General features: G+C 35.5%; 2 protein-coding genes across 2 annotated transcripts; one reads left to right on the plus strand and one right to left on the minus strand.

Annotated features, from left to right (window-relative positions):
• Positions 1-9,083: 9,083 nt before the first annotated feature.
• LOC141437987 (uncharacterized) lies at positions 9,084-20,521 on the minus strand. Its single transcript, XM_074101597.1, has 11 exons — positions 20,187-20,521; positions 19,831-20,043; positions 19,044-19,077; positions 16,863-17,097; positions 16,501-16,749; positions 15,797-15,970; positions 14,887-15,090; positions 14,290-14,460; positions 13,703-13,892; positions 12,835-13,008; positions 9,084-9,238 (listed from the first exon to the last, which is right to left on the minus strand). The coding sequence occupies exons 1-11, from the start codon at positions 20,304-20,306 to the stop codon at positions 9,179-9,181; spliced, it is 1,824 nt and encodes a 607-aa protein (XP_073957698.1). The 5' UTR covers positions 20,307-20,521; the 3' UTR covers positions 9,084-9,178.
• A 1,843-nt stretch (positions 20,522-22,364) lies between these two features.
• Positions 22,365-26,983, plus strand: Rca1 (Regulator of cyclin A1). Its single transcript, XM_074101851.1, has 2 exons — positions 22,365-23,791; positions 24,190-26,983. The coding sequence occupies exons 1-2, from the start codon at positions 22,694-22,696 to the stop codon at positions 24,463-24,465; spliced, it is 1,374 nt and encodes a 457-aa protein (XP_073957952.1). The 5' UTR covers positions 22,365-22,693; the 3' UTR covers positions 24,466-26,983.
• Positions 26,984-27,632: the final 649 nt, after the last annotated feature.

The following is a 27,632-nucleotide window of genomic DNA, read 5'->3' on the forward strand; positions in this document are numbered from 1 at the left end:
CCGCCCCGCGCGCGCCGCCCCCACCCACCCCCGCCTGCACCCTCTACACGCTTGTATCTTTGCTTAATTTTACTCCATGCCTGTAATGCCAACGATTTCCTTGACGTGACGGAGAAGCTAAACGGGAAGCAGTCCGTTTTTTTCAGTTAAGTAATTGGACTATGTTTCTCACGCGACGTAAGAATTGACCTTTGTTTCAAAGATGTAGTACGTTTATGTTCTGTAGCAGGAGAAGTCCGAGGGTCTTGGTAGAATTACTTTGATGGGTCAGTGAGGTCCCGCGTGCTGCGACTGACAAACGAGCGCCGGTCTCGAGGGGCGCGGGCCGGGTATCCCTCGCCGAGCACGGCCGGCGATCGGGCGGCCTGCTACCTGCCCGAGCCACCGGTATTTATTACGTTACATTCCTCAGATGCCGCGCTTAACACAATCTAATATCACGTGGGCAGATTGAAAATATTTTCCTTTCATGAATGCCACCGTTCATAAAAGCCAACCTCTGAAATGCTAAGTTTTAATTGTACTTTATGGCGCCAACGCCTGGTGTGAGTCCCGTTGTTAAATATTTCTCAAATAAGTTTTCTACCTACTAATGAGAACTTCACTCATGGACACAATTTTGCTACATGTAATTATCTAACTTTAACAACTGACAACAGATAGGTAATGAGAACTCCATGGACACAATTTTGCTACATGTAAATATTTATCTAACTTTAACATCTGACAACAAATAGGTACCAACTAGGTCCATCTTTACTTAATATTATAAATGCGAACATGAGTATGATTGGTGTGTAACAAAAAAAAGCGCGTCTAAAGAAGAACAAAGGATAGTTTTTATCACGAAAAATTGTAAAGCTCTTGCGTGATAAACCAATTCTTTATAGTTGAAGTCGCGGGCAACGGCGACCTACTTGGTTTGAAAGTAGTTTAAGACCCTGAAAAGGACATGTAAGTACTCGTAATATAGTTTTTATCCCGGAAAATTTAAAAGTTACCGCGGGCGCGAAACGCGAAGTCACGGGCAATAGCTAGTCATCATAGCATTGTATTCTTTGAGTCTATTCCCGGTAGAGACTACAAAGTACTTATCTACATAACTACTTGAACACAAACGTAGATCTACGGACTTTCTGCGTGGAATTTACGTGCAAGACTGTAAACTCGGCGAAAATGCTAAGGTAATATCCCACTGCCTTTATTCCGGCGTAATATTTTCACTTTGGCGATATATCATCACACGCCGTCTGGCCGCATTACACGCGCGATCGTCATGAAATTGTGCACGTATTGAATATCATAACACCATGCCCGTTTGGATTATTACGGCTTGCTTGCCAAATTACTCTTATTGCCTTGTATGAACGCTGAAAGCCGCAATTTCAATTGTTCAAGAATGTAAAGTCGATGGTGTAGATTTTTGTTTTATTCAGGACGTTCTTTTTCACTCTCGTGTGGATGGTTGTTTTTTAGGAATGAAGTAAGTACAGTTGCGAAAACGAGTGTTAAGTTATCAAAATTCAGATGTAGTTTTAGTTGAAGATGTCGAAAACCGAATGAAGGAGTTAATTTCGCACAGGTAGTGGAAGCGTTCACCATGTGATACTTTATTAGACGTTTATTTTGTTTATTCAATGCGGATGGATTCAGATTGTATCGTCCCTTGAGTGAGACATACTTTATTTACATACACACACATACACAGTAAAAAAAGTTTGGGAACCTTGACATTTTTGCACCAGTTTTACTTAAACAAAAGCGCCAAGCTAACATATATCGTAATTGTTGCTTTACCATTTCTATCAGACTCAGGCCCACAATGTAGAGGTATAAAGTAGGCACCCATGTTGACGTGGTACGGTTTGTTTAAGTATATCTGTCTCACCCATTTCGCACGCAAATAAAATAACGAGCTGTCACTTGTCCGCACGTAAATCACGACATGAGCGTACCTATATAGCTATTCATGAAGTTCAAATTCTTAAGCGAATGTATGTACCTACTTACTTACCTCCTGAAATGTATCGCGGCACATTGTAATTTTATGTCTGCGTAAAGTACTGTATACATAACATGGGTTTTTAGGGTTCCGTAGCCAAATGGCAAAAAACGGAACCCTTATGGATTCGTCATGTCTGTCTGTCTGTCCGTCCGTTAGTCACAACCACTTTTTACCGAAACTATAAGAACTATATTATTGAAACTTGGTAAGTAGATGTATTTCGTGAACCGCATTAAGATTTTCACACAAAAATAGAAAAAAAACAATAAATTTTCGGGCTTAAAACTGAAACTCAAAAAATTTTTTTCAGCAAACCCTTACGTGTGGGGTATCTGTGGATAGGTCTTCAAAATTTATATTGAGGTTTCTAATATCATTTTTTTATAAACTGAATAGTTTGCGCGAGAGACACTTCCAAAGTGGTAAAATGTGTGTGTCCTCTCCCCCTGTAACTTCTAAAATAAGAGAATGATAAAACTAAAAAAAAAATATGATGTGATGTACTAATGTACATCATGCATGGTAATTCATGCAAACTTCCACGGAAAATTAGTTTGAACGAGATATAGTAAGTAGTTTTTTTCAATACGTCATAAATCGTAAAGGAAACTTTTATATTATGTTACTTGCTGCTACGGAACCCTTCATGGACGAGTCCGACTCGCACTTGGCCGCTTCTTTATGCAAGCTGCTAAAAATATCGGAACACGTAAGTACATAAAGTACCTACCTACACACGCACACGAGGGTGAGCGACTAAATAAATAAAATTGGATTTAATTTCGATATAGTTTATTTGTCTCTGGGTGTAGTTCAGTTTTAAACCGGTAAAGTTTTTCGTTTACACTGGCAAGGGCTCGATCTGAGCCTTCGCTGAGCATACGAAGCTGTAAGAAAAAAACAAATTCCGAATAGACTTTCTGAGCAACGGTTCTGTCTCCAGCAAAACTAAATAATGTTTTGGATTAGGATTAGGAGTAAGGATTAATAAGTTTAGTCTTAATCTGTGCACCCCGATTCCGCTTGAGCGCGAGGAAAGATTGCAAGGTAATCCAATGCTTTAGCTCTTGCACGATTTAATCCATACTCGACGCGAACGAAGAAAACATACGAACTACTCGCATACTAATATATTCCTAGCGTAGCTTGCAAAAGTAAATATCTACGTACTTTATTGCTTAGTAGGTAAGGTATATAAATTCTACACGACAGGGGTCTTATTTCATTAGTAATAGAATCACCATCTAATCTCTGAAGGTTTATCCAAGAAACTGAGATTATTGCGGAACGTTATATTACTTAGAAGCTTAGATCCAATTAAGGACATTACACAACGGATTTCAAAGTCAAAGTCAAAGTCAAAATATCTTTATTCAATTTAGGCTATAACAAGCACTTATGAATGTCAAAAAAAAAACTACCACCGGTTCGGAAAAACCTCTGATGAGAAGAATCCGGCAAGAAACTCAACGAGGTATATTTTTTTAAACAGATTTATCTTAAATAGAAAGTTTTCTATATAATAAAATGTTTACTTTTACACGGAAGGTAAAGCATAAATCCCTACGAAACCTAGAAGCCTAATATTTATAATGAAACGCTATGTTCAGCTATGTTCATACATACATATTACCTTAAGTATTATGAAACTACTTGTTTTCGTATCTAAAATTTGTAATTTTTAATTAATTTGATTATTTTTATACATTGCAATAATCTACGTATTGCACGCACCTCTATAACGTTGTATCTTGAAGAACATCTCTCCCGTATGTCCTTCAATCGTTATTGTACTATGCTTTAACGCTATCAGAAGAAGTAAAGCATACTTTCATTTAGGTTGGGACAAAGATTTTGTATTGTGTATATTTGTTGAATGTGTTGAAGGACGTCGGCGCCCCGCGCGGGCACCGAACGAAAGCCCGCACTGGTCGGTTGGCGACGAGCCAGCCAGGCCTGCCGACAGCCCTTATCGAAGCACGAATCCCGAATACCTACCTATACATCTCGCTTTCCTGCTTCCCTGGTTCCCTTGCTTTTCACCGCTTACTACCGTTTGCCCACAATGCATAAAACATTGTATCTGCTATTCATCCCTGAACGCTTGCCGCTACGGTTGAGCAATTTTGTCAAATGGGAAGTTACGTAAATTTCCCTCGTCCGCCCAATTGTCGCGCGCTGTAAAAGCGCTGCTGGGACCGAGTCTTTGTATAAGTCGCACATTGAAAGTTTTATGTCACAAGATAAACATTTTATTAGTGACTGTAGATGGCTCCGTACAATGAGATTTGCAAATAGGATACGTATATGCAAATTGAGCACTCATAAATCATGTGTAAAAATGATTTCGACGCTACATTATTTTACTAAAAGGTTTATATTGTATGTATAGAAAGATTGCAATAGGAAATTATTAAAGTTAACTGATTTCCTTGCTTTACTTGCTTGAGTATTTTTGAATCTGGGGGGGCTTTCAGGTGCAAATCGTAAAATAAAGCACTTACATTAATTTTTTCGTGTATCATATTCAAAAGTCTGGATCTGAGTTTGGAAACGGAAATATTTATTAATTATTTTCTCTCTGAAATTAAACTCTCCATTTACCTACCTCGGAATACACATTTCTCAAAATGAATAGGTTCTTAATGCTTAAAAATAATACTTGATATTTCGAGTAACTTTAATACCTTACTTAGCAGAATTTCATTCGTTTGCATAAGTTCAGAAGTCTGTTAAGTTAAGAATTTAGTCTATTAAGAATATTAGGAGTACATTAAACTTAAATGAACTTTGTTTATTAATTATTAGCAAAACTGATTTACCTAGGCGCTATAGACTAGTGGCTGCCTTTTAAGTTGTGTCGTTTGGAAAAACTAAAGACAATTTAAGAGTTAAATGGTATTTATTGTTTTTCAAAGTAATCACCGTGATATGTAATACACGTTTTCATTCGATCGAATCAGTTTTCGAAACATTTATTCCAGTACCCCTAGTGTAAGTTTTCGGTTACAAAATACGTATCGATCGCGTTCGCGTTAAAATCTCAATTTATATGGAAACACGGACAGCGCCTCTAGCGGAACGTTTGCGATGTTCGTGTTTCTATACAAATTGAGATTTTAACGCGAACGCGATCGAGACGTATTTTGTAACCGATAACTTACACTAAGGGCACAGTTCGAAGTCGAGGTCTCCAAAATGGCCGTTTTGTATGCCTCAACCGCTTCTTCAGGGGTCCGGTACCGTTGACCATGAAGTCGTTGCTTGATTTTTGGAAACGTGAAGAAATCATTAGGGTTTAAGTCTGGGCTGTACGAGTGTTCCAGATTTTCGACGTTTTTCTCTGTTAAAAATGCAATTGTCTGCCGGGCGGTGTGCGAGCTCGCATTATCGTGGTGCAGTAGGTACTATACGACGTGTTGGGTTATTTTTTTCGGAACTCGCCGATAACTTCAGGTAAACAAACAGTGGTATACCAGTCAGCAGTAACTGTTTTACGGTCTTCGAGCACGAAGGTGGCAACGTGGCCATTTTTCGTTACAAATGTGGCGACCATTTTTTTCTAAGTGCTCCGTGAGCGTATTACTTTGGTCGGTTTTGGCTCATCTTGGAACACCCAAACAGTCGACTGCTGTTTAGAATCCGGATCGTAGGCATATATCCAAGATCGTCACGACTGCTAATGTCATAAACGTTCGGTTGAATTGCCGCAGAGTTTTGCGACACCATCTAACGCGAGCCATTTTTTGGTCTTCACTAAGTAAATGTAGTATCCAGCGTGAGATCAATTTTTTTACGCCTAAGTGATCATGCAAAATATTTTGAACACTGGTCCCTGAAATACTTAATGAAGCTTCTATCTCACGGTATGTCGCATGGCGATGTTCGACGATCAGTTGCCGTACAGCATCAATGTTCTCCTGGCTGACGGCTGCTTTTGGTCGGCCTTCACGGTGCCTATCACTAAGACTAGAGCAACCACGTAGAAATTCTAAATACCAGCGTTCCACAATCCGGATGCATGGTGCGTTATTATTCAAAACCGTCGTCAGCTCTTTAAATCACTGAAGACGCATTAAACCTCTTTTGAAGTTGTAAAAAATTATCGCACGTAAATTTTCCCTCGAAATTTCCATTTTCACTACTGACTTGTCAGATCTCGAGTCATTCTTTTGTTTTCGAATTCTAAATTCAAATATTTTAAGATGATACTAGTTTTTTTTTAACCCTTAATTTGACAGTGTATGCGACAATGAACATGATTCAAGACTATAATTTTGTATTTTTTTTAATGTAGAATTTATCGGACTATAAGGTAACAACAAGGTTTGAATCATAAACTTTTTTAAAATTTTGTCAAATTAAGGGTTAATAATCCCGGGAGGTTAAACGACAGAACTTAAAAGGCAGCCCTCGTATAGAAAGTTGCTAAAAGCTAGCGGTGCTAAAAGTGAAGTCCTCACTGCCGAGCTTTGACGCGCTTTATCTTTGTTCTTTTTTAACCCCCGACCCAAAAGAGGGGTGTTATAAGTTTGATCGCTATGTGTGTCTGTGTGTCTGTCTGTGGCACCGTAGCGTAGTGAAAGCAGGGTCTCTAGCGATGGTTCTTAGACATGTTTTATCAAAATCGGTTCAGCCGTCTTTGAGATATTGAACATTGAAGTGAAAATGTCGGGAGTTTTCCAACTTTTTGATGGTTATGGTTTGATTGACAAAAGAAAAAATACGTGTCTAATATGTGACGATCCGTCAGAAAAGGGTCCTTATGGCAGTTTCTAGTTACGGACATATTGGCGTTTTTGTAAAATCCTTCGATTTTTTTTTTGTTTTATGCATAAAAGTAAAATAGAGCACTGTGTACGTTACGTTAAGTATTTCTATGCCTATGCCAAGAGCGCACTCAGCGGTATCGGCATTTTTTTTTAATATTAGTTTTTCTTTTACAAATATACAATTTCACTCTCAAATGTGATGAAAAACATTGTATGTTGTACGGCCGGTACTAGAATTACGAACATCGTCTCATTAAAGCCCTCAGTCTTCGACTTCGGGCTTCTAATAGACTCTCGTTCGTAATTCCTTCTTTACCGCCCTTAAGACACAATGTACTATTAAAGTATATGACTTAGGGTCATGATTATTTTTGTACCTATTAGATAGCTTATTTAACACAGATTTAGGATCTATGCTTAACTCAATACCTGCCATAAGGACCCTTTTGCTACGGATTGTCACATATTTTCTAGTAATCTAATTGATGGCCTAATAGAACAGTATTTTTTTTTTAACTAGGAAACTACCCACTTACCGACTATATTGTCGATTATCATTATTTAGATGTTTCAGCGTTCGTGTCGTGACTATTCTACTAACGGGAACTAAATAAGATAAGCGTATCCGGCAGTTCCGGTTGAACCCTTGATCACGAACCGAGGTCACTCTCGACTATCACTACTGTCATATCGATCGATACTTAACTACATAACATCAACAATATCGACATATCACAAAACTGTGACTGTTCACACTATTAGTAATAAGTACTGACTATGCTATTGCTTAGTTTACTTAAGGTACATTAAAGAAGTCTACATGTTCTATAATTATCAGTGGCGTGGAATGAATATTTTCGTTAGGCAACCTGGAGAATGAGAGAAGCTTGAATTTGGTATGTCTTCGGATACAAAAGATCGCAGTTAGGGTACACAAGCATTGTCATACTTGTTATACTTCATGTAAAAAATTTAGGTCACCCGGTGGCAATCGAATAGTTACGACGCCACGCCGAAAGTATCACTAGTATTGAATTGGGGTACGTATTTATAATGTATAAATTGAAAATATATATCGGTTGAAATGCATACAATTGAAATACCGAAAATTATAAAACATAATGGTTAAAATAAATAATAATCAAAATTCATAAAACACGTTTTTCATATTGGTCGAAATACATACAATTAAAATGACTAAGTTTACAATGTGTATGTTCAGAATATATAATAGTTGAAAGAAATAACAATTAAAATTCCTTTAGTACGTTTTTCATAATGGTCAAAATACATACGATAAAATGGCCATGTTCACCATCATCTCTACTCTATTTACGTTGTATTAGCTTGTTAAATCCTGAAAAATTAAGGACTATAAGACAATGTCGACGGAGCTCCGCTTGCCATCGCTTTCACCATTTTATACCACTCGACAGAAAGAAATACCTAGTGAATGCAATAGCAAGGCGCTGAATTTTTGTTTAGCTTACTTAGCAAGTATCTTGCATTTTAAACTAAAGTCTGATCATTAATTGAATAGAAACTTTAGGTGCAACGACGAGCGTAGCGAGGAGTAGCGTGTTAGGTTCAACTACGACCAAAACAAGCACGAGCCGAGCGAGCGAAGCGAGCGTGCCGCGGGAGCTGCCGGCGAGTGCCAGAATTGTATTCTATGCATTTTTCTTTGTGAAATTTCAGTGTCGATTATTTATAGAAAACATACTGATTGATATTTCATTTAACTATTTATTTTTTATAATTTTATGCATTTTGAACGTATACATTATCAATATATGCATTTCAAGCTTATGCGTTTAGAACTTATGTCAAATAACTTTATATATTTTGTTTGATGCATTATATTTTATAATTTTCGGTATTTCAACCGATATGTATTTTAAATTTATACATTATAATACGTACCCATTGAATTATATTTAATATTTTGTTGCATTATCGTGCATTAGGCATTGACTGTAATGATAATTGTATGTGTTAGTGAAATAAATAAACTCTAGAACCAACCCAGAGCGATGGATGGTTTATTTCGCGTATTTTGCTTTTGAAAAGAATGTTTTAAAGCTACATTCTAAAAGTCTAGGTCACTAGAGACGTCAGTTGCATACAAACGTGTCTTCTTTCCCACCCACTTCATTTCCGCCCCTCATTTTGATCAATGAAAAACATATGCCTACAAAAGGTGACCTATTTTTCACATACAGACACGGAACTCTATAGAAATTGAAAGCTGAATGAGGAAGTAAAACATAAACTATTTGTATACACTATTCGATATAATTTCTTTATTTATTAAATAAACCATAATGTCTATAATAATAAAATGTGTAAAAATTAGATCTTACATAGAATCAGCTGGCGGGATACTACACACTATTCACTATTATAAAGCCTCCACTTCGTTTTTCGCATTTACCGCAGCGACATCAGCTTTGATATAATCCTGAAACAAAATGAACCTTGAGCACTCGGTGTCGTTTTTAGGGGTTCGTACTTCAAAACAAAAGGAAAACGGAACCCTAGCAGGATTACTCGTTTGTAGACAGTTTTTTCCGGATCTAGTGCACCTATTAAGGTGAAATTTGGTACGCATAATACGCATATTTGTAACCCCAAACACGAAATCATAACGATTTTTTTTAAATGTCCGTAAAAGTCGTAATTGTTAACTACAGATCAGAAAGCGAAGTGTTGGCAGTCAATCTAAAATAAAATAAAAACATTGCTGGAGCGTTAAACTCTCCAGCAATTTTAGATTACATTAAAAATATGTTAAACGGGCCATTTTGCTTAAAAGTGGTACCCAAACTTTTTTTCTGGGATATAGAATTTTTTATGTTATAATCTACTCGGATTCAGGAGTACTATCGATGTAATAGGTGTAAAAGTGTCCATCCATCCATCAAAATTTGCATATATTTTTTGTAATTCCGTTCCGTTACTCTCATACAAGCGTATATGGGAAAGGTAACAGAATGGAATACAATATTTTTGGACACTTTTTTTCACCTATTAAAATCGATAGTAGGAACACCTGGTTCCCAGTAGATCCTACTAATATTATAAATGCGAAAGTTTGTGAGTGAGTGAGTGAGTGAGTGAGTATGTTTGTTACTCTTTCACGCTGAAACGGCTGGACGGATTTGGATGAAATTTGGCGAAAAGTTAGTTTATAACCTGGATTAAAACATAGGATACTTTTTATCCCGGTATTCCCACGGGATAGGGATAAAATATCGAAATAACAACCTCTGGGCTTAGAGTCATGAATTTTGGTATGTAGGTAGCTGGACCTCTGTAATAACACACAGGCTAATTTTTATCCCGATATTCCCACGGGATAAGGATAAAATCTTGAAATAATAACCGCTGGGCTTAGAGTCATGAAATTCGGTATGTAGGTAGCTAGACGACTGGAATAACACATAAGCGACTTTTTGACCCGATATTCTCACGGGATACCTAGGGATGAAATCTCGAAATAACAACCACTGGGCTTAGAGCCATGAAATTTGGTATGTAGGTAGCTGGACCTCTGGAATAACACATAATCTATTTTTTACCCCGATATTCCCACGGGATACGGATAAAATCTTGAAATATTAAGCGCTGAGCTTAGAGTCATGAAATTTGGTATGTAGGAAGCTGGATGTCTAGAAAAACACATAGACGACTTTTTGACCCGATATTACCACGGGATACCTAGGAATAAAATGTCGAAATAACAACCGCTAGGCTTAGAGGCATGAAATTTGGATGTAGGTAGCCGTATGTCTGGAATAACACATATTATAAGTTCGCTACCTTTTTATCCCGATATTCCCACGGTATAGTTTTGTAACTAAGGGACCCCATACATCCCTGTATTATTATTATTATTATTATTATTTCGTATTTTTTTCTTTAATTGTATACTGTAGTTTTTAAGTATTTTATTTCTAATTATTTTATTTTGAAAAAATGACTTTCTGCCAAGTTTCTTGCGGCGCATTCTTCTTGGCAATGATGGTCTTTCCGAAAGCGCTGGTAGTATAAAAAATGAAGTGTAAAAGTGCCCATTGCGGCCTATTTACTGAATAAATGATTTGAATTTGAATTTTGCATTTGAATTTGGATAGGGAAAAAATTTGAAACTTCAGCACTGGGTTTAGAGTCTTGAATTTTGTACAGTCATTCACAACACAACCTCAATGAAGACCACGATATAAATATTGGAAATTTCCAGGGGAATTTTGTAAAATCCCGAAAATTTCAAATTGCAGCTACCACACCGAATAGTTTACGCGTGCGAAGCCGCGGGTAAAAGCTAGTATAACATAAAAATTTCAAAATCCCAGAAAAAAAGTTTGGGTACAACTTTTGAGAGAATAGCTCAAACACCAATATAAAATGAAGACAAAGACTTTATTTATACACCAAATCACAAAAATGTTAACATGGCAACATTTTTTATCTGTGTCCGCAATAGTTTAGAAAAATACACCTCTTAAAATTGCATCGATAAAAAGGCAACAGAATATTTTATTAGTACTTTATATCAATTACACATTAATTTATTTTTGTTTGCTATTTGTTTTAAATTTTTGAAAAAAAAAAACATATTCGTCTTGGTAGGTTTCGTTCGTAATACTCAGCTAGCAATTGCTTACTTCCATGTTTAAGTAATAATAATAAGTAATATACTATTGAAAATAGGGGTCACTTTGGCAATAAGGAAAAAAAATTGTACATATCTACTGTACAGTCAAGTGTCACAATATGTACTTAATCAAAGTTTCAAAAATAAGTACCACAGACTCCTATTCCGACGCAATAAGGCCGTAGTAACATATTTTTGAGTGGTTCGAATAGATTCTTATTTTTGCAATTGACACCATGGGACGTATTAAATGAAAAGGCTTATTGTGAGGGTTTTAAATATATACTAAAATATGTCGTTTTATAATTTTAAAATAAAAACAGATTAATAAAAATAATTTATGAAAATTGACCGCGCCCCCTTTACAAATTAAAAAATAAATAACAAATAAAATGCTCCTAAGTTGGTAGCGATCCATAAAATGTCGATATCCAGATAAATGTACAAACGTAACTATTGCCTATTATAGCTTTTTAATGCACATTCACGGATGCGGTAAATCGCATTATATCAAATGTAGCATTATACTGTCACAATAGTTGTAACAGTAGGTACAACGTATACAGTATTCGAAGAGATCGCTCTGAAGCGATAAGGGCGCCTATTACTTACCTTGAAAAACCTCTATATGTATACCTGTGTTTTCTGTACTGCTTACTATTGTATTGGTGTTCAGTAGAGTTAAAGTTGTATTAAATGTTGTTATATCGATCATTACAGTGCTTTCATTCTAGCATGGTGCGGGTGACACTTGATGCACATTTCGCTTTACTCAAATAAAGTAGCTGCGGTCTAAATGAAGTGATGAAGTGTATTTCAGTTGTTGCCTGAATATAATTGGCGTAAAATATTTGAACATAATAAAGACCTACGTCATACGAAATAAATTTAAGCTATGAATTTCACTAATATTCTCACCAAAATCAGCGTGATAATCGAATTAATGATGATATTAAGTATGATTAAGATTTCAAATTATTTGTTTTATCGACTCAAGTTTCGACACTTAAGACTCTCTAGTCATGTGATATAGACACCTGTCACCCGCACCATAAGTACCTGTTGATTCGATTTGTAGCATTCGAACATAGCGGATATAGACAATATCTAATTTTGCTATTTCTGTTTCTTTGGCTAGTTGAAGTATAATAATTTTGATAGTGTTTTATGCGGCGATTAACCTTAACTAACAGTGAACAGTGATCACAAAATTCTATATTGCTCTCGTGTCTGGCATTTTTTAATGCGCAAGTTGTCTCCACGTGGTTTCTGGAATTTTACTATCAAGTTGCAAAAAACTACAATCACCGTACAAAAGAGAGTTTACCTTGAAACTGGCGAAATTGTTCTATTAATTAGGACAGAAAAGCCATATCATAAAAGAGAAGAAGAAGAAGTACCTGTTGTTGCATGATGTTGACATGGCGATACATATAGGACTCGTTGGCCTGCTGCGCCATCTTATCCGGGTGGCAGCGCAGCCGGTGCGAGCGCAGCGTGGACGCGTACGAAAACCGCTCATCGCACCATTTGCAAGACAACGGTTTGTCGCCAGTGTGAACGTACATGTGCACCTGAATCGAATAAAGCTCGTATCAGACAAAGGAACCAAACACAGTGGTCGGTTTATTTAGCAGGCGTCCTTTAGTTCACGTTCACGTAATGCTTAAAAAAAGAGTTGGAAAATAACCGGCCAAGTGCGAGTGGGACTCGCGCACGAAGGATTCTGATCTATACATATCTATACATTAGACATTAGCAAAAAACGGCAAAAAAATCACGTTTGTCGTATGGGAGCGCCCCTTAAATATTTATTAATTATTATTTTTTTTATTTTAATTGAATTATTTACTTTTAAAATGTTTATTATTCATCTAAATTTACTGTAAATATTTTAAGCGTCTAACCTGTTGCCGTTATTAATATCGAGCAAAAAAACGGCAAAAAACACGTTTGTTGTATGGGAGCCCCCCTTAAATATTTATTTTATTATGTTTTTAGTATTAAATTTTGTTGTTATAGCGGAAACGTTTAACGTCCATTTAAATTTAATTCAGGCTAAAAATTTGGTCACGGCTTCTACGGGAACTCATGCTATGAAGTATTAAGCCACCATTTTCACATCTTAATGTGTTGTTCAAATCACGCGGGAAAACTTTGCGACTACGATTAAAACTTTTGGTGTACAGAACAGAACGGGTGGATACGATGCATGGACCAGTTTATTGAAGAATAGAAAAGATAGAAAAATATAAAACGCCAAATCACCTTCAATGTTTGCCTTCTCTTGAAAGCTTTGTTGCAGTATGAACAAACATGCCGACACTTGTCTTCGTGGACAAGGAGATGTTTGCGTAAAGTCCGTCGGCTGTTCAGCACCCGATTACACACATAGCAAGGATAAGACGTTTCTTCGTGAGTGTCCATATGTGTTTTGAGATTCGAATAAGTCTTAAAACTGTAAAAAAAAGTAATTGCTAGGATTGGCATACACTAAAATAAAATAAAAAATAACAACAAAGATTATTCGGTTTACTTCAGGAATTATTCACGAAGTACCGCAATAACGACATATTTTCGCTTGAATAGAAATTACTTTCAACTTATTTTTCTAACAATTGATAATAATAGCGCTACTATATGATGTAGAGTTAACACTATGCAACACAATTATATGGTGTACAATCCCATTTTTGTAACCTTAATCCACCAAGCCCTCCGCTCATAGGTGGACTTTGGGAAACCTACATTGCAAGTGTCAAATCTTGTGAAATTGGTACTTCATGCACAGGACAGTCATAATCATAAATTCATAATATAATAATGAACGGGATGAAATACAATAATTAACTAACGGTTTGAAGCATTTCTTGCAAACGAAGGGTTTGTCGTCGCTGTGGATGGCGCGGTGTTGCCTCAACTCGCCGTTGGTGCCGCACGCGTAGCCGCACAAGTCGCATACGTAACTTTTGATCTTGTCGTGTACGACGCGCTTGTGTGACGCAGCCGAAGAGCGTGTAGTAAACCTTAACAAGAAGTATACAATAAAATACAAGTATCCAATTTTGAACACCACAAATCAGAACAGAGTTAGCATAAAGTACCTGTTGAGATACATTCCGAGGGTACATTAGACCAACGCGTGCATACAGAGCCTATTGGTTAATTTAGTTGCTTGTTTGTATTGTTCCATGGAACTTCGAAATCGATTCCAAAAAATCTTTGATAGAAAGTAAAGCTACAGAATCCCAGACTAATATAGCCTACTTTTTATTCCAAAATAATTTTACAAGTTATGTCTTGCACAGAAGTGCAAGCCAATAGCAAGTGTGAGATAAAAGGAAGGAAGTTACAAAGCTTATAATATAGGAAGAAGCATCCTGTGGTTTCTCCTCTAATGATAGAGAATCTGATATAAGCCAAAAGCATTTTAATATTTTATATGAACTTACTTCATATTACAAATATCACAATGATATATTTTCCTGTCTTCTATTGGAATGTGAGATCTCTCATGAGATTTTAAAGCATCCTTCGTGTTAAATATCTTATCGCATGACTCACATGCAAACTTTCTTTCCGATTTTGGTACATGTCTCATTTTATGTTTATTTAATGCTGCTAACGTTTTAGCTACGCGAGGGCATTTATCACACCTATAAAAACAATACATTATTACATAATATATTTTCACTGTATGTACAAAATATGCAATGGTAGTTTCCTGGTTAAAAATTAAATACGGTATTTGACAGTTTTTTATTCATTTTATAAATTAAAGCTTGACAATGTGTCTTTAAATACAGCAGAGTTATAAATGTTTGAAATTCAAGATTAGACAGAGAAAGACTTACTTGCATGTGACGTCACACGCAAGTAGCGCCATACTTGATGCATAGAGAAAAGCGTTTTAGAAAGAGACAGATATACAGATTTTTCACAAAATCGCTATAAATCGAATTTAAGCAAATATTTTTTTCTCTTCGCTAAACATTGTCTGTATATCTATATTTTTATAACAATATACAGGATATGGTAAATACAACTGTTGTCAAATACCGTATTATATTTAGTCCGTCAGTTAGATGATCAGAAAATATTGGACACGTATTTTATCTATTAGGTATCAGTCAAACCAAAAATTACAACGATGAATCGCGTCAAAGTTCGTGAGTGGGGGGCGCGTAACGTCCTAAAACGTGCTAAAATATGTCGCACGGCGTGACGTCAAGCGAAAATCCAACTGGCTATATCTTCATAATGTTTTGTTTAATGGACTGACAGATTAATTAAAATTCTTTAGGAGACTAAATTTTAAAATTATTGATGTCTGTGTAGGTAGGTACAACATAAAATACTCACGCTAGAACATTTGGGTTTTTATGATCCTGTATGTGTTTGTAAAGTACAGATTTGGATTTAAGAGCAATTCCACATACACAGTGAACTATGGGCGAAATGTTATGTGCCCTTTCGCTGTGTGACTTTAAACTGTACCAGCTGGAACATGCCTTTTGACAGGTGGTGCAAGTGAAACTGTTGAAGAAAGTATACTTTTATTATTATTACGATGAACAATATTTAAAGCCAGATAGTGCCTATATCAGCCATGCATAGCATTTTGATTGTAGAAAGATAAAACTAGTCAAGTGCGAGTCAGACTTTTGTCACGCTTTTGCTAAGAGGGCGCAACGATTTCGCCGTGAGCACACAAACAGCAAGATGTATTGTGTATAACAAACAAGCCAGCACAGCAGCAGTGGTGATCTCTTACCATCAGGAGACCCTCTTGCTCGTTTGCCATCCAGTCGAATAAAAAAAATATAAGTAAGTAAGCCATATGGTCAACTCTCGTACAATGTACAATAATACATATGGCGACATCGGCGCTATACACAAGTTACACCTTACTATTTGCGTGCTCGCGGCGAAATCGTTGCACGTTCGCAACAAATTCAATGCGCACTAGCGAAAGAGCTGCGCGCTTGCTTTGCTTTCAACTCGCCTGCAAATCATCAGTCTGATAAGGCTCTTATCATTTTCAAAGAGTAAATCATTTTGCTTACTTCACAAAGTTTCTAACGTTTATTTTGCAATACTTTTGGTCTTGTCTGTCCTCCAACATGTCTGCGGCCCTTCTTATCTTCCTGCTCTCTTGCTTGTGCTGAGACACATGCTTGTACAAGACACTTTTGGATCTTATGGCATAACCGCAGATGCAATAGGCCACAGCTTTACTTCTATGTGTTTTGAAGTAATGCAATCTCAAATTATTCCATGTATCAGACTCTGCTTCACATATATGACATGTTAACCTGTAATTAAATAACTTTAAGTAATAAAAACAGAAAAAATATTGATGTTTTCTACCAATTATATGTCACGTCATTAACATTGTTAAGAACTATTCTGCTGAAAAATAACTCACTTGACAAAATCTTTCACTTTCAAATTGGGCTGTTTTAATAGTTCACTAAATTTCACAGAATCCTCCTCTGAAAGTACTTTTCTTTTGATGCGATTTTTCTTTATATCCTTTAGAGAAGCAATTGCTACATCATCCAAGTCATCATCATCGTCATCATCAACATGGTCGTCATCATCATCATTGTAGTCCACAGCTTCATAGTCTGCCAGTGTTGCTTCATTTGTTGCAATTGCACCTATAGAAAGTAACATAATTAGTTTTAAATATTATTGATAACAAATATGTATGTAGTCTGTAAGGTATTTATTGTATGGGCCAAGTTGCCCGAAATAATTGAAATTATTATTATAGGGTAATTTTTAAGTTCAGGGCCAATCTTTGAAATAACACTCTTAGTATGTAAAAATCTGTATATATTGCTTCAAAATTACTTATAATTAATTAAATTCCCTAGTACTTGAAAAAATTAATTAGGTCCTGTAAAAATTTTCCTAATTTAGAAATTCAATGCAATTTTATACCATTTTTTAATAGTATTTTAAACGGTATGATTGGATCATCTCAATTTTTTTAAAGCCAAAGTATTTCAAAATAATGTACTATTGCATTGCAATAATACTCAATGTATAATTTCTAGAATCTGAAAGTCAACCTACTAATCAGAGGCTAGGATTATATTAAATTAAATTGTTTTATTTCATTAGTAATAGTTAATTATGTAAACATTTTAATTGGCAGAGTACAGTTCAATAATGTTTTAAGTATCCTGTTTACTATTGCCATATTATAAATCCAGATAGACCCAAGTTTGCTAAAAATGAAGGTTCTCCTATGGAAGCCCGAAAACTTTTAATCCTATTTTCACTACCACTAATTTCATTAGCCCTAAAATGAAAATGCAGAATTTTTAATTTTCATAACTATTCATTACCCCAATTTTAACATTCCGAATTTACGTTACTTTTAATTTCACTAGCCCTAAAATCAAAAAGCCGAATTTTTTATTTTCCTAAATATTCATTAGCTCTAATTTTAGCATTCCGAATTTACGTTGTACCTAATTTCACTAACCCTAACATCAAAAAGCTAAAACATTAATTTTCGTCAAATGTATTGATTGGAACACCTTAATTTAGCAACATATTGAATAGCATCCATCCAACCTACTTTCCTAGTGGGAGTTATCTTGGCTGCTATAAAAAGAAAACCTAACATCGAAGGCAAAGGCAAAAGTTCATAGCTTTAGGTCTATTAATCATTAGGAATAATCATTATTAGTTTTAGTTATATTAGAGCATTTAATGTTTAGTACAAGTAACCATTAGGATGTAAAACTTTAGGTCTTGTAATCAATTCGGACATACAAGTTTAGCTGTCATGATATTAGGGCTAATGAAAATTATATCTAACGTTGGTATGCCTAGTGAAATTAGCTTTTATGATATTCGGTCTAGTGAGGGTGAACCAAAAATGAAACAGTTTGGATATCCATATCCTAATATTATAAATGCAAAAGTGTGTGTCAAGTCGAAACGGAGCCACGGATCAATGTGATTTGTGGCATAGAAATAGTTTATACCCCATTCAAATGTTTAAGAAAAAACTATATACTTGGCTCAGCGAACTGTGTGTTTATTCTATAAAAGATTTTTTAAACATGAGGCCCAAAAATGCATAAACTTAGTTTTAACTTTTAGATTAAGTGATCGCTTTATTTTGCTTCATAAGTTTCACAACTGAACAAAATCAAGTGGTTGTTGGTGGTTGTGGCCAAAACCAAGCCGAATTTGGAGCACAGTGAATAACATGTATAATATCTTGTATGTACCCATTTTTTGCAATAAACTTTATCTTATCTTATGGGCCAGAGAGTGACATAGCCCACTTTTTATCCCAGAAAAATGCACAGTTCCCGAGAAAACAGCTTGCAATAACCAAATTCCACATGGGTGAAGCCATAGGCAAAAGCTAGTAAATTATATCAATTTACACTGAAATTAGTTTGCCCTTTATACATTCACTACCAAGAACCTGACAATTGGGTTCTCTGTTTGTAGACAGTTTTCGCTACATAGCAGAAAAATGCTGCTACTGGTTATGTTATGTATGAGTGTAGTTTGTAGCTACGTGTGGTTGCAAATGTGTTAATGATAAATAATTGATCACAACTAGACAACTTACATACAATATCCTCCGCAGTTAATTCATCTTTAACCTGGAAATTAAAATTACATTGAGTGTCGTTTTACCAGTAGCTTGTTCAGAATACAGCAAGACTGTCAATATGGAAGCAGTTACTGCTGTTTATAAGGCTGCAATGGCAATATATAACAGGTAAAAAATGATAACAGGCAATACATATGAAGATTGACATTTATTTATTTATTTATTTTCCAGAAATATTCTAACATTACAGGTTAGAACATCAAAAACAAATGACTAAGTAAGTATGTATGTACAAATAATTATTTTGCTATTTATTAACATAAAAGGGGCCTTTTTATGTCAGCACTACGTGTTTGATCTGGTCACATTCCACTAATTGTTTTTTGCATTTGATGAGAGTTGTGCAATCACCTTTGTGTATGGGATGTAATAAGACTGAAGCCCTTATTCACTTTCTTGTGGAATGTGATCAGAATAAGGACATCAGAGTCAGGTATTTGGATGGTATGGGCTTGTTCAATGGAGGTGTAAATGTAATTCTCAGTCAACCACTCTCAGAAGAAGCGCCGCGAATTTACAGATTAATTGGACGGGCCTTTGCATCCAGCAATGTGGTTTTAGTGCAAGGGAGAGTGTAATATCTGTCTGTAGTATGGTGTATATATCTGAAGCTCCCCATGAGGCTGACATAGTCACATTTGGTGTGCTAAAGCTTCTTTAAAATATTAGAGGGGAAAAAAAAATAAAAAATAACAAAACAAATAACAACATATTGTAAATATTATGATAATTTAAAACATACCTCCGATTTAATCAAAGGCAATGTACCATAGTAAGCATTGCTATTCTCAAGCTTGATTGCAAAATCAGGTTCAATTTGGAGTCCAACTTTGTCCATTTGTTTTCTAAAGTCATCTTGAACTTTATAGCACTCTAGCACAAACAATTGGAAAGATACCATTTTCTCTTCACAATTCAGGCATATTTTTGTTGGCAGATCTTCTACATCGTTAACCTATAATGGTTAATTTCAGGATTAACGTCGTAAAACAATAACTTATGATGTCAAATTAGGGCAATAAATATTTTACTTATTATGGAAAACATGAGCTAAATGATATTTCCATTACTTACAAAATATAAATCTGTGGTACTTACGGTAATCTGCATAAAATCTCTGATTAGATTCAAAAGATTCTTGCTATTTTCCTCGAGTAAATCCTTGCTAAACTCGTCTTTTTTTGCACACAGTCTGCATAAATCTTTAAAGCTTGCCATTTTGCTAGTAGTTCGGCTTTATTTCCTAAAGCCCAGCTCAATATCCAGATGCTGTTTTACTTAAATTCAGATACCATGGTCATTTTTAAACTATTGAATAATGCTGATACATTTCCTAAACAAATAAAACAAGGAATACTCATACAATAAATTAACTCCCAACTTCCACAGCCATGACGTTTATTTCGCGTCTGACAGATTCAATATACGGTGCTGCAAGCTGCAAAATGATATAGGAAGCATAATTATCTTCTTTTTAGCAGGGAAATTACATTTCCTGTATATGGCAACCGGTACTCTTATTGAGAAACCACTTTTGCCAGACGCGTTATTCGTAGTATTTCGTAGATGGTTTTTTCTTCGACAGATTTCATTTCTATCTTGAAGCTATTCTATCTTGAAAGGTGCATGAAGTAAAGGATTCTTGTTTAGAAATGGATCAGAGGATTATTATGATTGGAGATTATATACTTTAGGCAGGCAAGGATGTAGATTTGGCAATGATGTAGATTTGACAATGGCAATAAATAAATAAATAAATATATATATATATGGAAAAATTATATAATGAATTGATAGAAATTTAATTAATGATCGAATAGGTTCTATAATTTGTCCTCTGCGCCACAAATGTGTGTACGGTGCATTAAACTTCCCAGTTGCTGTGCTTACGATTTTTAGGGTTCCGTAGTCAACTAGACAACTAGGAACCCTTATAGTTTCACCATGTCTGTCCGTCTGTCTGTCTATCTGTCCGTCCGCGGCTAAGCTCTGAGATCGTTAGTACTAGGAAGCTGTAATTTGGCATGAATATTACATATCAGTCACGTCGACAGTGGTGAAATAAAAAGAACTCTTGGAATAGTACTTCTTGTGAAAAAAAAACTTGCGAGTACTCGCCAATAAACGTCATAGTTTGGCGAAATTAGTGATGTAACTAAAATTATGTAACTTTTTTGAGAATGAATAAATGGACGTACAGTGGGTTTTTTCTTGACTAACCCTATAGTGTGGGATATCATTGGATAGGTCTTTTAAAAACATCGGGAGGTTACCAATACCAAGATGATTTTTCGATACTGTGATATCTGTATGCGATATATTCAATTTTAAAATGCAAATTTTCATTAAAATCGAAAATCTTTTGAAAAGATAGCAAGGTTCTCAAAAACTTTTTTGATTAAGTAAAGATTTCGCTCCGAAAGTAGCAAAATTGTCTATATTGTCAACCGTTTTTCCAAAAAATATGCAAAAAATATGGAAAGTTAACGCTTAATAAATACTTTTGGTTTCAACATGATCGGATACCGTTTCTGAGTTATTGCCAAAAATTGCGCTTCTCAAGAAAAGGAGGTACCTACTTGCCGTCAAGATAAGCTCTTTTTCTGGTACTAAATTTTAAGACTGTAGTAAGTGTTTTAATTGTGTTATCACGCACATAATATTACTTTTTTTTTTCGTAATGGATACGGAATCCTATCTTGGGCGGTTTTTTACAATTTGCTGCGGTTTGTCTGGGACAGCTTTCGTTGGCCAGAGTCTATCCATATCTTGCCGTTCCGCGAGTAATTACGAGAGAGAGGGGCGGTACGATACGAACATTAAGTTTTCTACAAACAATAAATCTAAATCTGTTTACAAACGACAAACATGCAATTTTTAAAAGCGTTTGCTGTCTGTTTCAACTGTACATTCATTTTATATCAAATACAGGTCATCGTTCATCCACCATCACCTCTCATATTTCGTTTTCTAGATTTTTTTTTACCGTACAACGGCAAAAACTACTAGACACTGGCAAAATTGTCCTCCAATCGACAAGGCCATATTTTTTTTAAAGAAACAACATATATCAAATACAGCAAATTCAAGACTTACTTCAACGAGTTAAGATTTGTTTTCTTTGGTACTAATTCGATAAGTGCATATTCCTAGTATACATTCACATTCACACACAGTACATTCCCGTGATTATTTATTTTCCTTTCCTTGCCACTGCCATACCGCTTCCACCCATTACCCCAATACTACTTTTGATTTTTTTGGTTTGGTAGCACTACAAAAGTCAAAAAGAAAAGCTTGTTACGAACGAAGTTACGATTGTTACGAAAAAACGCTAAACGGCCAAAGCTTACGCAAAGCTTCTGCATTTAATTAACTTCCAAGTTCAAGTTCCTATCTTATGTCGGAGGCAGTTAATTTATATAAAAAGTGTAACGAAATCACCATTTAACAGTGTTTATTAGTATGTTGGAAAGTAAAACAGTCATGACGCCTGTGGCAGTCGTGTTTACTTGGGTCACGTGAACTTGGCGCGGAACTGCATCCAAATGACTCTTTAAAACAGAATTTGACTTTTAAAACATGAAATAGTACTCGTGTCAAGCATGGATGTGCATTCAGAATTAGTTGAACCAGCCACCCCAGTGCTGTCTTACGATAGTGTGCGGTTTTGGAGGGCCGAAGACAGCGGCTATCACACGTTCACTCCAAGCTCCATAGACTGCTCTGAATTGTCAACTGAGAACATAGACCCTTCGGGAAGTCAAGGCCCAATTTGTATTAATAGAGGGACTTTTCCCGACTCATACAGAAATACTCCTGAAAGTTATCCGCGAGTCGGCTATCAGTACAGCTACACAACGAATACCATAAATGAAAGCTTCCCAGACCGGCCCTCAAAGCGGAGAGGTGTCAAGAGACCTTACCAGGATGAAACTAATCCCAATGATGTCAGCTATGGATCTATTCCTACTCCTACTAGTGTTATAGCTGGGCAAATACAGAAACTGAAAGTGAATGACTCTGCCAACATCAGTGGTAGATATTCTCTAACATCATTTAACTCTGATTATGCTGACACTAGTAGCTTTTGTAATTTCAATTCACTGTCCTTCCCATCAACTCCGGTAAAGAAAATTTGTAAGAGCAGCTGCAAGTTAAACAAACTCAAGTCAAACCACAAATCAAGTCCATTAAGACCTATAAACAATTTAAACTGTCCGCCACGAAAGTTTGCTAGACAGTTGGATTTTGAAATTCATTCTTTGGCTTGTGAACCTCAGAGCCTGCAGGTAATTAAACCATCCCCCTGCCCTGCCAAGGGATTGCTCCAGTTCAAACCCAACCAGAAGATTGACATTATCAAAATGCTGCATGAGACAGTCCTGTGTGTGCCTGCTATAAGCAACATCATCAGTTACTTGTCACCTGCAGATATATTCAACTTTACTTTGGTGAGCCCTATCTGGCTACAAATCTGTGAAGATGTCATTGAGGGTAGAGAAAAGTTGAAACAATATTTGAAACTTTCTAAAGAGAACCAGGAGAATAAGAGACATAGTTGCACTCCTAAAAATACATCTGATGTCATAAGGAGAAAACTTAAAGAAATACACAACATTGAGAATGTTGAAAATGCAAGTAACTCTCCAAGCAGTCCTCCTGTCTCTCCCAGGACTAGGAGATTCAAAACTTTTTCACGGGTAAGCTTAATCTTGTACTTTTCTTAAAAAAACATTGCTAGTGAATTATTTATTCTGTGCTACATAAATTATATTTATCTCCTTATTCCGTTTATCTCATGAGGATGTAATGTCTTTATCTGCTCTTTATTAGATTACATAATTCATCATCAATCATTATTTTGTTGTGCTTGAAAATAATTTCTTAGAATTAAACAGTATTCCTAATCTAGCAAACTCTTATCAATTCCACATATTCTGATAGAAATGTGTATTTCTAGGATGACCTAATTAATGTTGAATGACAGTAACTTTATTCAATAAAATTCAACTGTGTAAAGTAAGTACTAAAATTAGCTACTATATATTTATTTCTTTGTCATTTCACGCATTGCAAAACATTGTTTGTGTCTTCTCAGTTTGCATCATTGGATACACGCATTCAACTTGCTTGTGTGCGTTGTCAACAACCAGCTAAGGTGACAGAAGAAGCTTCTGGTGAGATATGGGCTGAGTGCACACGAGCAACCTGTGCATATCAGTTCTGCAAGTACTGCTCCTGTGACCGCCACCCAGGTAAGAGTTGTATTCGCTATGACCTTGATGGACCAAGCCCATCCAAAAGGAAAAAAAAAACTTGCGCTGCTGGGTCGAAACAAAGTAAAACTAACTTGCGTAGGCTTCTCATTAAATGAGATTTGAAATGTGAGAGTATGTGTATGTTAGTTTTAAATCTTAATTTTAAAAATGGAGCTTTATTAGATAAAGTGTGTTGGGGCCCATTTGTTTTAAGTATGTTTTGAGATTATTTTGATAAAAATTCCCTGTGTCAGGTTTTGTGCCATTTTATACAATTTTTACTCTTTTTCTCATTTTCAATTCTGATTAGATTTAATTGTGTCCAATACAATTACATAAACAATTTAGAAATGTTTTGTGAGTGATTAATTAATTAAGATTTTAAAATAAAAAATAAAAAATTCCAGTTTTAACACAAGCCCTACATTCCAAAAAAAGACATTTAATTGTTGTATTTTAAGTATCAAACAAAACTCTGGAAGTTTAACGATAGACTGAAATTTTAATGCCATGTTAAGGTAATTTACAAATGTAAGTTGGTAAATTTAGGATTAGTATTTTAACTTGTATTGTTGGTTTTAGAAGAGAGTAAGTGCCTATGTTGTGCCTGTGAACCTAAAAAGTGCCTACTGGAAACAAATTTTATGCTATTTTTTTAATGTATACAAAAACTCAACACAATGGTGACTTGTATGTAGTTGAATACCTAATAGGTTGTACTGTCGCCTTCATTAATATCTGCCATAGTGAAGAAAGCAAAAATATCTGACACATCCTACCAGCCCTAGCAATAGTCATATCAGATATGTATGCACGCTTACTTGTGTCAGATATTGGTGCTGGTAACTGTTTGATTCCAAACTAACAAACAAATCTTCCTAGTTTATTGTACTTTGAACAATATTTTTGATAATTATAATTTGACTTATAAATATGTGAAATTAATTTTGATTACTTTTTTTACATCATAATATTGTCACTATCAATCACAAATAAATATCCTTGCTAATCTGCCAATGCAATTGTGCCATTGTGTTTAACTATAACAAAAACCATAACAGAGGTATAAGCAACTTTTGTCCTTGAGAGCATTAAAATAAGAGCCTATTAGTAACTATAACTTTAAGTTTGAATGAGGCTTTTATTAAAAGTAAGCAAATTTCAATGCCCATAACCAGTTGTGGCTGATTAATATTGTAATGATCCTATAGTTGATTAGTAGCTATGGTTCACTAAACATTTGTACAGTAGCGGTCCGAGGGAATGCGTCATAAATCTAGCCACATTGTAGTCGCAGACACACTGTAAATGGTGTTTTGACGTAAAAATCCGAATTTTGATTATGGCAACCACCTCTCTGTACATTTGTAATTCGTTTGGTGTACTGCTAGTCCAATAATACATGTGGGAAACTGCACGGTGCTAATAGAGAGACTCCCCAGGGAAGGGGTTATAATTTATGCCAATACACGCATACAAATAGTATGGAGAGCAGGACAAGGAAAACGCTAGCACTTCTCTTCATAGTACAATAGGGTCTCACACAATTGATAGTACCAGTACACATACCAGTAAAATTTTTATACTTAGCAGTTGTTAATTGTTAACTATATTTCAGTGACAAAATCTAACATGATTGTATGTATGTTTGTCCGCGATTATCTCGCGTTTGGCCGAACCGACTTTGATATGGTTTTCATTTAGGAAAGGTTTTGGTAGTTTAACCAACTTCATAAAAAATGAGGTTCTCAGTTTGACCTGTATGTAACTATTTTTAATAAAAAAGTAAAACAAACTCCAATAATTTTTTTTAACTAAAAATAGAACTGACTACAAAAGAGTTGAAAATAATTTTCTACTAACTTGAAGCCGGAACCTCAGCACGAGCCAGCAGGAGTGGAACTATATTCGTCTACTGAGGCACCAACTTCAAGCTAGTAGAAAATTATTTTCAAGTTTATGTAGTTGGTTCTATTTTTTGTTATTTTATTTGCTTGTTTTTAATTATAATATAAATTTTAATTCGAACCAAAATTATACTCACTCAGTGATCACTTTCATGATTATGCAAGTAGGTAGTTAGCAAAAGTTTTTTTTTTTACTTTTTGCTATTAATTAAATAATTCTGAATGAAGTAAAAAAAATCCTCGTATAAAAACAACTCCAATAACATGATAAAAGGTCTCTACATGTTAACTTTTCATTTTTTTCTATTCAGTAGCTGGCACATTTTGTTACTGAATGGAAAAAAATGAGATATAAGAATAGAAATTCGTCTTGGACCTATTCGTCAAATTTTCCAGGAAATGTAAATAAGACTGAAATTTATAGTGAGTAAACCTTATGGTGAAGGAAAACATCGTGAAGAAACCTGCACGCACCTGCAAAAAAATTCAATGGTGTGTGAAGTTCCTTACCGCACCGTTCTTCGGGCCCTATTTCTTGGGAATATCTTGATAATTATTGGTCGCATCTACGTTTCGGACTGATTAGAATGAGCCCGAAATTTTCTATTATTACTTAAACTGTGACGAAATCGAGGTTTACCTTGACATTTCGCTCATTGTATCGACTGGCAACACCGCTTGAACTGACTTACAAGGATCTCTCGTATTTTGTATTGCTATAATTTTTTCATCAATCCGTGTTGTAAATTCGATTTACATCTTTAGGGATGTAAGTAAATTTAAAAGTCGAATGGTGCTCCTTTGTATTCACGAACTGGTAAACAAGGAGATTGTAATGCGTAATACGTACCTCCAAACCTCCATGCTGTCATAATAATGCTGCTGGCCAGAGCTGCCTGAATGTGCCAAAGCAAAAGAGTGCGAGCCCATTTAAAAAAAAAAAACGGTTTGTCGCGATAAATTTTCTTCCGCTCTGTTACAAATTGCGTATACATTTATAACGGTTTTTCTTTATTTCCTCGCATTTGTGATGAAAAGTAGTGTTCAACTCTAGTGTAAATGATCAATTACACTCGCGAACTATAAGCACCCTCGCTCGCTTTGCTCGCTCGTGCGCCTAAATACTTGGGTGTAATTGATCACTTACAACCGTTGTTTATCAATCTACTATTAAATTTAAATAAATAAGAGTCAAAATTTTCTTCCGCCCCGGGCAACTAAATGTGCTACGCCACTGTGGCCAAGTCCTCTCATTTAGAGAGGAGACCGTGCCCAGCAGTAAGACATAATCCAATCGAAACATAAATGTGAAACAAGAGCCAAGTTCAATATTATGACATATGCTTTGATTGTTGACTTTAACGGCAAAAGAAGTG

This window comes from Choristoneura fumiferana, chromosome 18 (assembly GCF_025370935.1).
Source record: "Choristoneura fumiferana chromosome 18, NRCan_CFum_1, whole genome shotgun sequence".
NCBI classification, from domain to species: Eukaryota; Metazoa; Arthropoda; class Insecta; order Lepidoptera; family Tortricidae; genus Choristoneura; species Choristoneura fumiferana.

Coding starts and splice junctions, on each gene's coding strand:
- LOC141437987 (XM_074101597.1), bottom strand. CDS start 20,306: ATGGCAAGCTTTAAAGATTTATGCAGACTGTGTGCAAAAAAAGACGAG. Junction 15,091..15,796: donor AAAAACCCAAATGTTCTAGC/GTGAGTATTTTA, acceptor TTGTTTTTATAG/GTGTGATAAATGCCCTCGCG. Junction 9,239..12,834: donor TCAACATCATGCAACAACAG/GTACTTCTTCTT, acceptor ATTTTGTTTCAG/GATTATATCAAAGCTGATGT.
- Rca1 (XM_074101851.1), top strand. CDS start 22,694: ATGGATGTGCATTCAGAATTAGTTGAACCAGCCACCCCAGTGCTGTCT. Junction 23,792..24,189: donor GATTCAAAACTTTTTCACGG/GTAAGCTTAATC, acceptor GTGTCTTCTCAG/TTTGCATCATTGGATACACG.